We start from the raw sequence: 15,992 nt of genomic DNA on the forward strand, positions 1-15,992 counted from the left end.
TTGCCCAAAGTAAAAGATATATGATTACTATATATCTGAATATACCGCCAGAAAATCTCAAAAGCTCAAATTATACAAAAAAATGCCAACAACAATTACATTCATAAATAGAAGTACTGAAGAGCCTCTTTATAGTCTTTTCCAAACTCTCAATCTTTTATATTCTATAACAAGCTAGAGTTACCCTAATCCAGAGAGAAATGCCCAAAAACTTGGTCAATGAAAGATCTGCAATGTGGTCATTTTGAAACTTTAGCCCTTTTTTCTTCCTTCCACCATTTGAACCCTCGATTCTTCTTTCTTCCTTCAAAGGATTTCAGACGTCAAAGTATCTATCAAAGGAGAACATATACAGACACAGTCCCCATTCCCCAAAGTCACATATAAAAGAATCTTAAGCCCCATGTCCACTAATGAATCCCAAACAATAATGAAGGAAAAGGGGAGGGAAAAACAATGCAGTAAAACTACAAGCTATGAAATATGCACCCATCAAATCTCTGAAGTAGAAGCAACCTTCTGCATAATCATAGCTTCAGCAGCACGGATTGATCCTTGTGACCCTGAGATTGTCACTTTCCTGAGAAAAAGTATCAGACAGAAATTCAAGTAAGTTGCAAGGATGTAGATTATGGATAATGAAGGAGTTCTCTTCTATACCTGTCAGAGGTGCCAGACATGAAATCTCCTCGATCTGATATTTTGATTCTGGCCCCAGTAACCTGCATGCAAACAAAATATCCTGTTTATCACTCGCACAAAGCAATGTACCGAAGTGGAGACCATTTTACTTCTCCATACCTGACTAATCTCCATTATATTCCTTCCACCACGACCAACAACTACTCCGATATGCTCATCTGCAACACCAATTGTCACAGTATTGCCTCGATCATCCTGAAATCCAGCAAATGGCCTTTTGTTTACCACTAAGAACATCAAAATGTAAAAATGACATCAAGATATAACAACAGCTGGTTTTCCCCTTTCTTATTTTCCTCCCTTTTACAAGGTTAAACTAAATTCCTGAATGCAAAGAGATAATTTAAAGACAAGTGCTTTTAAGGCCAACCATTGCAGCTTCTGATTCAACGTGCATGTTTGGCTAAGCTTCTCAAGTTCAAGCGCATATGGGGGATTGAAAAGTATGATGAGCACTACAAGACCATTCTGTTTGGAGTTTTTACCACCAAAAGCTCAAGTAGCTCACCCACCCCCCCCCCTTTTTTCCTTTTCTGGGCTTCTGCGCTGCTGCTTGGTAAAGACTCCAAACAAAATGCTCTTGTTGGCTAAGCTCCTCAAATTCAAGCGACTGGGGGATTGAAAACAAAGACACGAGTATTTTCAGGCAAACCATTATATAGCTTTTGAATTAATGTGAATGTTTGGTTAAGCTTTTGTCGTGCAGATTTTAAAAGATGAACTAGCTTCTAGAAGCCAAGAAGCAGAAGCCCGAGTAGCTTAGCCAAACATGCACACTGTAGTTGCTAAACCGTAGTAACTCATGTATTTCTGATCCCAATACAGACACGTAATCTTCCTTTAAGACCAAAGTAAAGAAGTGAAGTTACTTCAATCAAGGGGGAAAAATGATGATTTACAGAAAACTGTCTACTAGATCAACCTAATGCATATCGATGTTCTAGGTCCAAGTTGCCATCCCCTTCTTCACTCGAGGCATTACTCAATTGCATAGGCACATCTGCCAGAAATTGATCTATAAATGTAAAAATCAACTATGGCTCATATTTGCAAAGACAATCAAGTCAGATTGTTTTGGCAGTCTCTGTTCTTGGAGAGGTATTTTGGTAGTGATTGTCTCTAGGTTGTGATTCTGTCTAGTCACTTAGAAGAGAAAGGAGAGGACAATCCACAGGAATTCCTGGTCTTCACAAAGTAAATTCAATTTATGTGTACTGCGCCCTTTATGCGGTTGTTTGAGTTTTTTTCATTCCTTGTCCGTCTATATAATTTCCTTGCCTGAGGATTTGTATTGTTTTCTTACATTTGCAGATTAGTTGTTCATCAAAAGAAAAAAGAAAAGGAAAAATGGAAAATAAAAGGTCCCATATGGCATACACCTCCATTTTTTTCGTTGGATATAATAACTAGGCAAATCTAGAGAAAAATCAATTAAAGGACAATCAGACACAAATTCAAGCTCAAACTCACTGAAGATGGAAGGCACATAGAAGAATTGTCTGTATGGAAAAAGATGTACAACATTAATATTGACAGAGACCATGGAAGTACTATGTTATATAGCGAGCCAAGTCAAAGCAATATTAATCCATTATCATTCTTGCAGGAATACAAAGAAATGAAGGTAAGCAACAAAGAGAATAAAGTTGTTCAACGAAGTCAAAAAATATTAATTTATTTTACTTGAAAAACACAAAGTAAATAAAACCAAGTTGTATCACAGGAGGAAGAAGAAGACCAGCCAGCCTTGTGCTGATTCGAGCCTAGCTGGTCCCCAATTTTTTGGCCCTATGCTGGCCACATCAGCAGCCCATCGGCCAGCATAGGATACCCCCTTATTAGAATATATTTGCTTCCAATTTTGGATTTCTATAAGCCCCTCAAAGTGCCTATCGATCCAGACTTTACAGCTTTCCACAGCTGTCCAGAAATCTCCCCTTTGTAGCCTGCAATCTCCAAGTACAGCTGTGTTTTTTTGTCTCATTGTTTGACTGGTCAAAGGTGCTTTGCAAGAGTAGAGCTGCCTTCAGAATGTCCCTAGTAGTTTCTTTATTGATTTCTTAAGTTACAAGTTAAATTTTAGTTGCTATTCTATGTTAGTTTCCTTTCTAGTTTAGTTTCCTATTTGGGAACTAGTTGCTAGTTTGTAAGTTTGGGCTCTCTAATTAAGAAAGATTGTTGTAACAGTTTGACACAGTTGATTAATGAAGTATCTTGCAGCTTATGCTTGCTCCCATCTCCTGAGAAAGAATGAACAAAAAGCTGAGATAGTTGTGGGTGAGATGCCCAAGCTGAGATAGCCATTATCCCACCCACAACTATCCGTCTTCACCTTTCTCTTCTTTCCTTCCTATTTCTTCATCATTGCTGCTGTGAGAGAGTGATCTGAGAGTTTTTTTAAGCCTACTTGAAGACCTAAACAAGGGACGAACTCAGCTTGAAGACCAGCCCAAAACCCCAAAGTCGATTTCAGCTTGTCAGGGTTTTTGGGCCAAATCAACAGGACTCTTTTGTCCTGTTCTGCCCAGCATCTGTGAGCCCCCTTTGGAGGGATTGAAAGCCACCCCAAGGGGCCCCTTCGACCTGGACTTGAGGTTGGTCTGACCAGCCAAAAGAGAGCCACAGGTTTTCTCCTCTTTGGCCTGATGAAACCCTAATTCTGTTAGGGTCAATTGCTGGTTCTGCTACCCTATTTCAGATATGTTCAGCCAATGTCAGAGAACCTCCAGCAGTACTTTGAGGACCCTTGTGATCAGGTTTGAGAGTCCCAACATCCATTCACTTGTGAGTTTCAGTTCAGCGCTTCCTAAAACTTTATTGTTGCTCTATTCCTTACCAAGCCTGAGTTTCAGATCTAATATTGGTTGAGGGTTGTTTATTATTCGGGTTTATTTACCTACGTTACATTACAAGTAATGCTTAATTAGGGATTAGAACATTGATTGAGCATTCTCATTAAAGATCCACATACCAAATTTCTTGGTGTTTAATAAGTTATATATGTGCTGTAAGACTAGCTATGATGTATGGTGTGGAATGTTGGGCAGTCAAGAAGTGTAATAAAGATAAGTTGAGTGTGGCAAAGATGAGGATGTTGAGATGGATGTGCGGCAAAACTCTAAGGGATAGAGTGAGGAATGACCAGGTTAGAGCTGATTCGGGAATTGCCCCAATTCAGGATAAGCTCAGAGAATGCCGATTAAGATGGTTTGGACATGTCCAAAGGAGGCCTTTGGATGCCCCAGTACGGAGGAGTGACCAGATTCAAATGGATGGAGGTAAAAGGGCTAGGGGCAGGCCGAAAATGACCATTGTCGGTAAGGACAGAAATGCAAAAGATAGGTCTTCAACCTAGTATGGCATCTAACAGAGCTGCTAGGAGGGCAAAGATTCGGGTTGCCGATTGTTCGTAAGTGGGATGTACATAAGTCTTTTTTTTTCCCAAGTCGGATCGATGTAGCCTACCCCATTTAGTTGGGATAAGGCCAAGCTGTTGTTGTTATATATGTGCAGTTAGTTTTCAAATGCTCCAGATGATGGTTCAAATGTGGGAGCTACTCCTTTCAAAGACCGAGTGATGGGTGATCGTCGAGCCTGACGGGTAGGTATCACACCCTTCTCAAAGGAACCATACATGACACTCTCACATCATACAGTGACTTGCTCAGTAAGTCCACTAGCTATTACAGTCCACTACCAAAACACCAGTACAGTAAGGGAGAGTTTCTTCTTTGTCTAAGGCGGGTGGTCTACAATCAGCCAGCTCAGCCACAAAAATGTCCTTGATTTTTTTCATTCGGGGCACAGGGCTAGGTAGAAATTGGTCACAGAAGGAAAACTAATCTCTAGCGGCTGTATTATACACATCGAACTGCAAGCATTTCTTCGCCTTCAATAGCAAGTGAATGCCCTTCACTAGATTCTTCCTAACTTTCTCTTCCTTCTTGACTTTTCTATCCTTGCCCGATCCAACAGCCCTTCCAAGCTGCTGACTCAAATAGGGCAACTCAGAATCACCAACCAAATCAGAAACTAAATCCTAACTATGGAGTGGACGATAGCAGAAGGCAGGTTCTCTTGAAGTTAGCAAATGGGCATGAGAAGGAGCATCTTTCTTGTAGTTCCGCTTCATGCCCTAAAAATTCAGAAAGACTTTGTCAGAAATCGTCGGCCTTCATGAGTACTAGGGACAAGGGGCTTCCTACTGGCTTTGCCTGGTCCTTCAGAATGGCTAGAAAGAACCCCAAAAATAGAAAACTATTAAGAGTGAAACTACAAGACAGAAGCAGCTGTGCTAATTATAAGATAATATGATACCACCTCCCATTTTTGGCACACTTGATGAGCTAAATGCTTTAGTCAGATCAGCTTACAACCAAAAGCAAGGTCAAAATCCATCCATTTATTCTTCTTGAAAAACACAACGAAATGAAACCAAGTAATTCTTAATTAGGGTTTACAAAGTCGATTGAGCATGCTCATTTCTGGGTGTTTAAGAAGCTAAATACGAGCAATTAGTTTTCAAATGCTCCAGATGATGGTGCAAATGTGGACGTTTACTAAGCCTGCAGCCTCTTCCTCTTAAATTATTCATTTCCTTTTAGAGAAGCCCCAACAAGAATCAGACAAATTCACAAGAAAAGGAGTGGAGCAGTTTCAAGTGCTGAAGAATGTGGAACGAAAAGAACAGATCAACAGAACAGTAATTGGCTTAGAAAATTGTCATTTGCAACCACTTAAGTCATCTTGATTCGATTACGCTGATTGGGGGGAGTGAGCAAAGAGGTTGTTGATTAAATTAAAACACAGTGATCAAAAGAGTAAAAACTGCGACTGTAGTGCTAATGTGCTATGTCATTGTTGAAACTGAAGGAAAGTTGAGGATAAAATCACCATATGCCCTAGTCATGTGAAATGACTACAGGTAGCCCCTATGATGAGGGAAGACCACTAGGATTGATTAGTGATGTGAAATGAAGACCAATAATTACATTAATGAAAACCAGCAATCGGCACGAGCTGAAGGCTTTTAAAGTGCACGGTCAAGGCCAAAGAGGACATAGGTTGAGTTAGTGATCAACAACTAGGTGATAATGATATACCCTTGACAGGAATAAGGAGCAGAATGTGATGAGTTCAATGTATGCAAGTCTAGAAGATCCTGAAGTCTCAGAGTGCTGCAATAGAGAGAGAGAGAGATCTACACTTCAACCAAGTGCAACACCATCTGTGAGGAACCCACAGAAGTCGTGTTCGAACAAAGAAAACGGATCATCCTTTAGTTCATTGAAAGTCAAACTCAGAAACCTACGGTAAGCAGCCTAAGTCCCAGGCATTTTCTAGAACTACTAGAAAACCTCGATTTTTTGGCAGAAGCAATCATTTTGTGCTAAATAAAAGCCTGATGCCCAGTTGTGGAGCATTCACTTCAATATTTAGGTGGATTTGAAACATCATTTGGCCAATTTTTTACAAATCAAGTTTCTCACCTGTAGAGCTGTTGTGGTAGACGTTGAGAAAATTTTCAGGTAAAGGATGACTGATGACATGGCCGTCATATGTCACAGGGTCCAAAGCCAAACTACCACTTCGGGTTTTTTCTTTTCAATCTAACGATTCAATCATGTGAACACTTTTTGACATTGGTGTCCAATTTAATGGTTTTTCTACATTCTTAACACATATTTCTATTTCTTTTATTGAATGTTGTATTTTCTAGTACTAAATTATGTGTAGATTAGGTTATATATAAAAGAAAGACATGGTAGACTAAGGCTACAACATACAGTACCGACCTAGGATCTAAAGCCACACTACCCTTTTTTATGTGCTTTTTTTTTCAATCTAATGGATAGAATGTGTAATCATGCTTAAATAGGCTTGCCCTAAAGTTCACGGAAAATTTCAATTGTTTGACCACCGAAATACATATTGCGGTTTTTTTGCCGAAATCACAATATTTCGACCAAAATTGTGCCAGTTTGCGAAATATTTCGGTTTCAACCAGGGTCGAAATCAAATTTTTGAACCTTGACTGAAACAACTTGAAACTCAGTACAACAACAGCTTTCTGGTAGATCATATTGAACTATTTAAATAATGTTATCTTTGAGGTTAAATATTGAAAATTCAGATACACATGTATGACAGAACATTTTAGAATCTATTCACACAAAGAAAGATTCAGTCTCTATGAGAAACCAAATCAAATCTATAAAGGCAGCATGAAGTATTTTCATGGTATGCATTAAAATGATAACTTAGCCTGGGATCTATAGCAACATCAATAACCATAAGTATGCAGAAGCTGAAAAGATACATAATTAACTGAACCTTTCCATTTTGAAATTTTCCCCCTGCGCCATTTGGTCCATAATTGATAGTATTGTATCCAGCTGTTCCAACAGAAGGAAGCACATATGCGTATGGAATACCATGAAAACCAGAGAAGTTGACACCTAGAAGTTCAAATAGGGAAAGGACAAGAGAGAGAACATTAATTTCAGCTTAAAACTTGCCACATGACAATATATCTATAACGATATAGAACCACATCCATGATTGTTAATTTTTCATCACCATACAATCATTATGAATAAATCAGCAATAGGAATATAACAGCCAGATCATTTACTTTCCAAATCTTCTCCTTCAAAATTTATCGAATGCTGATATAAAAAAGGGGTAGTGTATAACATTTTAAAAAATAATCTCTATAAATTAACTCATTTCAATTAGGCTTTTTAACCCAATGAACAAAAGGAAATATTTCCACCATAACATCACAAAACTCAAGAAAATGAAACTTGATGGCCTATGTGCTGCATACTATGGGGGTCATATAAGAACCTAAGAGATGATCATACAGGGGACAACGAGAACAGGTTTGTGGATATTAAAAGTAAAGAGACGCCTGCACTCAGAAGGAATGATGGTATGGTATTACTAGGATTGTCAGGTCCTACTAGCTTGGTTCATTCTACTTTTGCAGAGTTGAAGGCCATTATAAAAGGGTCTGCACTTTACCTTGCTCATGGTTGGATGAGAGTGCATAAAAGAAAAAGGCACACCCAGTGTACAAGGCTCCTACCACTGCAGAGTCTGGGAATGTCATAATGTACGCAGCCTTACCCCCGCTTGGCAGATAGGGAATTCATCTCTTGTTATTTGTTGGCTGCACAAGCCCAGTCTAGGGGGCCTTGGCATTATTAGGAAGGGTAGGGGCCATAGGGCCCTTGCAATTCATGGTCATTTCTCCTTTTCGTGGTGGATGAGATCTGCCAACTCTATTGCAGATGAGTTAGCTAAGGAAGCAACGGATAGGCAGTCCTTGCATGTGGACTCATACCCAATGATGTAGCACCCCAGTGGGTTTAGGCACTGCCCTATTGTTGTTGCTGTTGTATTTTATATCCTCTCCTTAGATATTCTCTCATCAATAAAATCAATCTGTTACTTACCTGCTAAAAAATAAATTTGATGCGGATCAGGATTGAACAGCCTGCTGGTAATGAGCCCAAAGAGGGAAAAATATGATTAGGAAGAGCTGAATCTAATCTAATGGCAGATGACAGACAGATCTGACGCCAGTTCCAATGGTCATAACTATTTTATTATAATATCAGCATTTGAACATATAAATTTCAAAAATAAATAAGAAAATAAGTAATATTATTTAGAGAAATCGATAAGGCTAAAGAGGTCCAGAGGAGGATAGAGAGGGTGTCAATGGGTCTAAAGAAGAGAGAAAAATAGGAGGAGAAAGAAGGGAAGAATAGAAAGGATGCAAAATGAGAAATAAAAATAGGGGATACAAGACTACAAAAGCAAAGAGAGAGTAGACAACTCTCAACAACCTTGGCTACCGCAAACAGCAATCAGCAGCCATTAGCTAACAAACTTTATCCATTACCAAACTCAATTGAAAGGGAGTGTCAAATGTATATAGGAAAAGTTAAAGGGAAAAAAAAAATTATGCATAGTTGTCAATGCATCGCCTAGGCAGTGGAGCCAGGCTCTTTCTATGGTCCAAGGCAACAGCACTCCTTGTTGACACTTCATGAGTTTACGTTGATCTATGCTTATGGTTTTGTTTTTTGATGAAAATGCTTATAATATATCCTATTCTTTGTTTTTTATGTTGGTTTTCTCATATTAGGTCATTACTAGCATTATTATATCATACATCATTGATATGGCTTATATGTTGTGTAAAATAAGAAAAGAGAAGAGAGAGAGAGAGAGAGAGAGAGTCACGACTTTGTGAAAGGGAGACCCAATGGTGCGTTTTGGGTCAGCCCTCTTCTTCTCATTATTTAGCAATATCTTCTTACAAATAAACTGTGAATAGGACTGGACAGCAGTCCTAGTAGGACTAGAAACATAGAAACATAATATGAAACTAACTAGCTACCAATCCTAGTTGGACTTTGACTCTCCTAGTTTGACTAGGATTACTCACTTCTAGACTAACACTACTAACATCAGTCCTAGTTCTACTAGGACTTCCCTAATTGGTTTAGGAAACCAACAAGGGAGGAGGGAGGAGTGCGCAACCCATAGGACTCCTCCTTCCTTCTCACAATAATCTTCTAACACTCCCCCTCAAGCTGGAGCATAGATGTTAATCATGCCTAGCTTGTTACAAATATAGTCCACTTTACCAACCCCCAAGGACTTAGTAAAAATATATGCAAGTTGTGAGACTGTACGAACATGACTTGTAGAAATAACTTCTTGTTGTAGCTCTTCACGAAAAAAGTGACAGTCGACCTCAATATGTTTTGTCCTTTCATGGAACACTGGATTAGATGCAATACGACTAACAGCTTGGTTATCACACCACAACTGCATAGAGGAAGTGCATTCGAATCCAAGTTCCGTCAAAAGCTGCTTTACCCACATCAACTCACAAGTAACATGAGCCATGGCACGATACTCATACTCAGTGCTAGACCTTGCCACAACAGCTTGTTTCTTGCTTTTCCAAGACACATGATTTCCACCAACAAAAGTACAGTATCATGTAGTTGACCTCCTATCAATAGGCGAACCAGTCCAATCAGCATCACAAAATCCTTCAATACGATTATGTCCATGATCTAAGTACAACAGACCACGTCCTGGAGCTTTCTTAAGATATCTCAGAATACGAACAACAGCATCCCAATGTGAAGTTCATGGAGACAAAAGAAACTGACTCACAACACTGACAGGGAAGGCAATGTCAGGTCGAGTCACAGTCAAATAATTCAGTTTTCCCACCAGTCTTCTGTATTACTCAAGATCTTCTAACATATCACCTCCTTCAGGCATAAGTTTCACGTTTGGATCCATTGGAGTGTCAATGGGTTTGGTTCCCAACATACTTGTTTCTGAAAGTTGGTCCAAAACATACTTTTTCTGAGACAAAGAAATTCCCTTCCTTGACTGAGCAACTTCAATTCCCAGGAAGTACTTTAACCATCCTAGATCCTTAGTTTGAAAGTGTTGCTGCAAATATGCTTTCAAACTTTGGATTCCTTCAACATCATCTCCGATAATGACAATATCATCAACATATACAACCAGAAATATCCAACTTGCATCAAACTTCCGATGGAACACAGAATGGTCACAATCATACCTTGACAGTCCAAATGCACAAACCACATCAGTGAACCTACCAAACCACGCCCGAGGAAACTGTTTCAGCCCATACAAGGACTTCTTGAGCTTGCACACGTTTCCACACTCCCGTTGAGCAACAAACCTTGGAGGTTGCTCCATATACACCTCATACAAATCACCATGAAGAAAAGCATTCTTCACATCAAGTTGAAATAATGGTCAATGAGATGAAGCCACAAGAAAAATCAAAACACGAATAACCAGTTTGGCAACAAGGGAGAAGGTATTCAGATAATCAACGCCATAAACTTCGGCATACCCCTTTGCGACCAACCAAGCCTTCAAACTAGCAAGAGACCAATCAGGGTTAACCTTAACCACATAACCCAACAACAACCAATAGCCTTCTTGCCAGGTGGCAACGCTATAAGATCCCAAGTCTGGTTTTCTTCCAAGGCAAGCAGTTGGTCTTTCATAGCTGTCTTCCAGCCAGGACTAGATAATGCCTCTGCAAGATTCTTAGGAATAGGATGACAAGAAATAGTGGAAAGACAGGAATGTAAAGTAGACGATTGGCCAGAATAAGACACAAAGTCAGCAATAGGATGTTGGGTACAGCTCCCAACACCCTTATGTTGTGCAATAGGAAGGTCTAAGTCAGAAAGAGGAGTAGCTGGAATAGGATCCGTAGATGAAGATGACAAGGTAGGTTCCGCAGGGAGAGGGGGTGTTGATGCTTCCCGAACACGACGAGTATAAACATATGGAGTAACTAGTGGAGGTGGTGGTGGTGGAAATTCTTCCTCTGTGGCAACCTATTGATCAGAATGATGGATAACATAAAGTGGAAGATCATCATCCAACTCAGACAAAACAAATGACTCATTTGGGTAGGGTGTAGACTCAAAGAAGGACACATCGGTAGTAACAAAGTATTTTTAAAGAACAGGGGAATAACACCGGTATCCCTTTTGGGTACATGAGTAACCCAAAATGAGACACTTAATAGCACGAGGATCCAACTTTGATAAACTTGGATGATGATCACGAATAAAACAAACACAACCAAATACGCGAGGGGGAAGAACAAAAAGTGGGTCAGAAGGAAATAATAAAGAATGGGGAATACCACCACACAAAACAGAGAAAGGCATACGATTAATAAAATAACAGGCAGTGAGAACTGCATCAGCCCAAAAGGATCAAGTTTCTGTAAACTTTGTAAAGACGGATGGCCCAACCGGTAGTGAACCTGATGAGGATTCAGAGTACCCGAACAACCTATGGAAGGTGAATTGTCTTCAAAAAGATACAGTCCCCCAACCCTACAACCTCTACCAAGCATCTTCTTCGTCGTAAGATCCTAAAAAACACATGAGTTGGAGAAAAATGTTATAAAACAATTGTAAGTTTGTGTGAACTTGCTTACAGACAGAAGGTTGAACGATAATTGTGGCAAATAAAGAACAGATGATAACGATAAGGAGGAATTAAGACAAATAGTGCCAATACCATTGACCTTAGCAATTGAGCCATTGGCCAATGTGACATTAGCAGAGGATTTCTTAAAAGAAGAAAATATACCTGAAATACCAGACATGTGATCCGATGCACCTGAATCAATTATCTAGGGGTGAGAAGAAGAGGAGAGACATAAAATGGCATTACTTGTCTCAAGAAGAGTAGCAGTGGAAGGCTGAGGTGCTTGAGTCTGAAACTGATTGTACTGTGTAAATTCTTCATTTTGACCATCTTACCCTCAGATTGTCCAGGCTGAGAAGGTTTATCAATTGTAGCTGAATTGGCAAACTGCTTTACAGGAGGTTTGCCATGAAGTTTCTAACAGAAGCGTTGGATATGTCCCGGTTTACCACAATGGTGGCATGTGCGTACTACCCCTGAACTGAGGAGTTCCCAGTAAATTGTCCCTTATTACCACCATTACCTGTACCACGTGAAGCTCCACGATTATTACTCTGTGCTGCAAGTGCGGAGTTTTCCACTGGAGTAGAATTATGAGAATTCTCTCGAGATACCCGTAGGACTCGGGAAAAGGTATCTGCAAGAGATGCCACCTTGTCACCTCCAAGAATCTGAGAACAAACATAGTCATATTCTGTTCCAAGACCTCCCAAAAAGCCCATAATTGCAAGTTGCTCCCACTGGTTTTGCATCTTCTTCACATCACTACTATTAGGGAGTAGAGAATTCAGCTCTTCATACATTCTCTTGAAATCAGCAGAGTACTGAGTTAGAGGCCGACCCTTCCTATCAGTCCGATAAAATTCCTGAGACAGCTCATAGATGCGAGAGAGGTTGTTCTGTCCAGAATATAGAACATTCAAATAGTGCCATAACTCCTTCACAATATCGATGTGGGTACCAACATCAATTATAGAGTCATTCATTGAGTTCAGCAGCTGTCCCAAAATACATGCATCAATTGTATCTCATGTAGTGTCATTAACAGGTTTCTCCTTTGTTAGGTGATCCTGTTGATCTCGACCAATCAAAACAAGCTGCACAATTTTCTTCCATTGTTGAAAATTGGCAGCTCCTGCAAGCTTCTTTTCTGTAATCTTATGTGATGATGAAGATATCACCTCAGTGACCACATTCTTTCCTTCATTGTCAGCCATTAATGCACAACAATGCACAAAACAATAAACCAAAAAATCAATCTAACCTCCTTGTTAGACCATACAATTGATTGATCTTATATATTTAACCAATCAAAATAAGATAGCAAACCAAACCTCTAGCCAGACTTCAATAAAATCAACAACCAAAAAGTTTTGGGATTCCACCCATGGATGTTGTTAAGTTTTGGGTGGAGGTTGTTAAGTTTTTTTACTCAGATAATTTCACCCATGGAGGTTGTCAAGTTTTGGGACTCCACCTGTGGGGAATTACAACTAAAGATATTTAAGAAACCCAGAAATAACCCCACAAGGATGAAAGCAACCCACAAAGAAATAGTCCCAAAATTGTCAACCCAAAAGAAAAAAAAAACGACTATTAGGGATAAAATAACCTTGCGGCTGTGGTTGGGAGAGAATATCTGCGGTTGGGTGTAAACTGCTCCAATGATGCTGAAATTTGTGCTGGATGTTCTTGATATGATGATAAAGAAAACCTTAAAAGGAATTTGCAAACAGAAATCACACCTGGAAGATATGGGGAAAACCGATTCTGGAAAGTTGCCAAAACCCTGAAAACACCAATCGATATCTCCAAGAGTGTATAGTCCAGCCTTCAAAGCAGAAAACCTCAACCAGCAATCACTCCTAATAGTAATCTGAGTAGATTCTTCAAATCATATTATTGATTTCAGTCAATCAATCCTCCATACACAAACCAGAAAAAAAAAAGGGGATGAAAATCACCCTCTCTAGAAAATTGTGGGTTCTTTTAAGAAGAACCAGTAGCAGCCACTAATGGGAGTCGACTGTTACTGGATTATAGGTTGTTAAAAAGGGGTTGTCCTAATTATTTAGAGATCAGACCAAGCTCTGATACCATGTAAAATAAGAAAAGAGAAAAGAGAGAGAGAGAGAGAGAGAGAGAGTCGCGATTGTGTGAAAGGGAGAACCAATCGTGTGTTTTGGGTCAGCCCTCTTCTTCTCATTATATAGCTCTATCTTCTTACAAATAAACTGTGAATAGGACTGGACAGCAGTCCTAGTAGGACTAGAAACATAGAAACATAATATGAAACTAACTAGCTACCAATCCTAGTTGGACTTTGACTCTCCTAGTTTGACTAGGATTACTAACTTCTAGACTAACACTACTAACATCAGCCCTAGTTCTACTAGGACTTTCCTAATTGGTTTAGGAAACCAACAAGGGAGGAGGGAGGAGTCTGCGCAACCCGCAAGACTCCTCCTTCCTTCTCACGATAATCTTCTAACATGTTGCATTAAGCATAATTATAAAAAATTATCATTGCCATATTATATATAGTCATACACTACATGCCTAGGCCGCCAAGGCAAACACCTTGAGTTGTAGTGACAACTGACAACTATGCTTTTATGAATAGGACTCTTACACACATAATTCTCGTAACAAGCAAACTTGACTGACAAAGATCTAGACTAACTTATAGCACATAAACTAAAAGCATAATATTTTTAATCAACTATAATCAAGGTTTAAAGTATCGGTCTGTATCATACCGTATCGGCCGATACGATACATGAAATTTTTAAAACCCTTTCGTATCGATACGTATCTTACGATACATACCGATACGCACCAATACTAACCGATACATACCGATACTCTATGGAAAATTCAAAATCGAAGTGAAATGTACGTTTTGATACGTATCAGTACATACCGATACGGTCATAAAATAGCCAAAATGGGTAATTTTTTAGAAAAACACAATTTTTTTAGGTGTTTTTGTTCCAAAGTTGTTGTCAACCATTTTTCTCTCTAACTAAAGTGGAAATCAATGTTGGGAATAAGGATTTTACATTTATGGGACAACTACAAGATTCTTACTGTTTATGCATAATACATGTTATATATAGTTTTTTTTAACTTTTTTTTTTATGCAAAAGTGTATAAAAAAGTGTTTCCTATCCATTTATGTGCGTATCTTTAGCATATCTTAGCGTATCTCCGATACGATACGATACCCTCTGATAAATATCTTAATTTTGGCAGACCGATACGGCGATCGATACTGATACTTTAATCCTTGACTATGATTCCTAATCAACCTCTGCTCCTGCAATCTGCTAGTAACTCCTAATTCCAATTAGCAAATTTGAAATCTTTGCCACCTAATGATAAAGATCCACAATTTCACCCCTATTTACAATAATCGATCTATTACATTGTGGAGCAGCAAACCCTGGCCACCCAAATGTGATCTTTGGATGCTCCTGCATCAAGTATACAGTTGCTGACCCATCAAAGGTTTCATGTGGCACCTACTTGGATCTGCAGGTCCAGCACATATATTCCCATGTCATGCACCCAAAGTGTCTTTTTTCTTTCTTTTGGTACTTTGTAGCCAATGCACCTTGCAAATGGTCAAAACCCATTATGGGCAAACCATTCATGATAGTGGAAATGATGCAACATGCAATTGACTAAATAAATACTTTGGTTTTAAATTTAATATATGAATCATTACAATCTTCAGCAACAAGGTCAGAATCATTCCCTTTTCTGTATCTTAATCAGCAGCTAGACAATCACTAAAATATAATCCACATTACCTTTCTATCCTTCTGAGTGACAACCATATACATCCTTCATTCATCTACATCTACAATGAACCTATTTGCCGTTACAACTACTGACAACTTTACAAAATTTAGAAATTCCACCAACATAGAATCAAAAACTTTATTCATAACCACCTTGGCTACAGCTGGTTGGCTGCTGAGAAAACCTCAAATAGGTAGAGATCCAAAAAAGAGACAATGCAGTATGTTACTTGATTTCATTGACACCGGCTACCAGTGAAAATCCAAATATCATCTAGGGAGGAAGTACATCGCTGATAAGAATTTCCATGCAGAACTGTTCTCTTCTCCTTATCTTTCCCCTTTTTTTTTCCTTTTTCCCTTTTTCTTTTTCTTTTTCTTTTTTTTTTTTTTTTTTTCTTTTTTTTTTTTTTTAGCAACTGCAATTTGTTTACATTTTTTTTTTTTTTTTTT

General features: G+C 38.9%; 1 protein-coding gene across 1 annotated transcript in view; it reads right to left on the reverse strand.

Annotated features, from left to right (window-relative positions):
• The window catches only part of LOC122065519 (protein BTR1-like), a 22,511-nt gene continuing 6,519 nt past the window's right edge, over positions 1 to 15,992 (reverse strand). Inside the window, exons 5-8 of the mRNA XM_042629322.1 lie at positions 7,036 to 7,160; positions 802 to 897; positions 661 to 722; positions 1 to 580 (exon numbers count right to left, since the gene is read on the reverse strand). Coding sequence (XP_042485256.1) covers positions 493 to 580; positions 661 to 722; positions 802 to 897; positions 7,036 to 7,160 — 371 coding nt within the window. The 3' untranslated portion in view covers positions 1 to 492. The remainder of the gene's footprint in view (positions 581 to 660; positions 723 to 801; positions 898 to 7,035; positions 7,161 to 15,992) is intronic.

Source organism: Macadamia integrifolia, unplaced genomic scaffold (genome assembly GCF_013358625.1).
Source record: "Macadamia integrifolia cultivar HAES 741 unplaced genomic scaffold, SCU_Mint_v3 scaffold2047, whole genome shotgun sequence".
In the NCBI taxonomy this organism is placed as follows: Eukaryota; Viridiplantae; Streptophyta; class Magnoliopsida; order Proteales; family Proteaceae; genus Macadamia; species Macadamia integrifolia.